Source organism: Apaloderma vittatum, unplaced genomic scaffold (genome assembly GCF_000703405.1).
Source record: "Apaloderma vittatum isolate BGI_N311 unplaced genomic scaffold, ASM70340v1 scaffold29264, whole genome shotgun sequence".
NCBI lineage: Eukaryota > Metazoa > Chordata > Aves > Trogoniformes > Trogonidae > Apaloderma > Apaloderma vittatum.
The window spans coordinates 1332-1620 of record NW_009712577.1 but is presented as its reverse complement, the minus strand read 5'-3'; the positions used below and the strand labels follow the sequence as shown (position 1 = coordinate 1620).

At 60.2% G+C, this 289-nt stretch overlaps 1 protein-coding gene across 1 annotated transcript in view; it reads left to right on the top strand.

Annotated features, from left to right (window-relative positions):
- The window catches only part of LOC104272936 (ubiquitin-associated protein 2-like), a gene marked incomplete at both ends in the record, with an annotated part of 5556 nt that overhangs the window by 4064 nt on the left and 1203 nt on the right, over nt 1-289 (top strand). Inside the window, 2 exons of the mRNA XM_009868053.1 lie at nt 7-82; nt 175-202. Of these exons, the coding sequence (XP_009866355.1) occupies nt 7-82; nt 175-202 (104 nt within the window). The remainder of the gene's footprint in view (nt 1-6; nt 83-174; nt 203-289) is intronic.

The window sequence follows — 289 nt, the reverse complement described above, 5'->3', positions numbered from 1 at the left end:
CTACAGCTACACCAGTCTGCCGTACTACACAGGGGTACCAGGGCTCCCCAGCACCTTCCAGTACGGGCCCGCCGTGTTCCCTGTGAGTTGCCTGGAGGTGGGGCGCCTGGGATTCGGGCGGGAGCGCGACGCAGCGAAGCCTCTCCTCATTCCCCTGTTTTCATTTTTCCTTAGGTTGCTCCTACCTCTTCCAAGCAGCATGGTGTGAATGTCAGTGTCAACGCATCAGCAACCCCGTTTCAGCAGCCCAGTGGCTAAGGCTCTCCCCGGTAAAGCGCCCGCAAGAGGA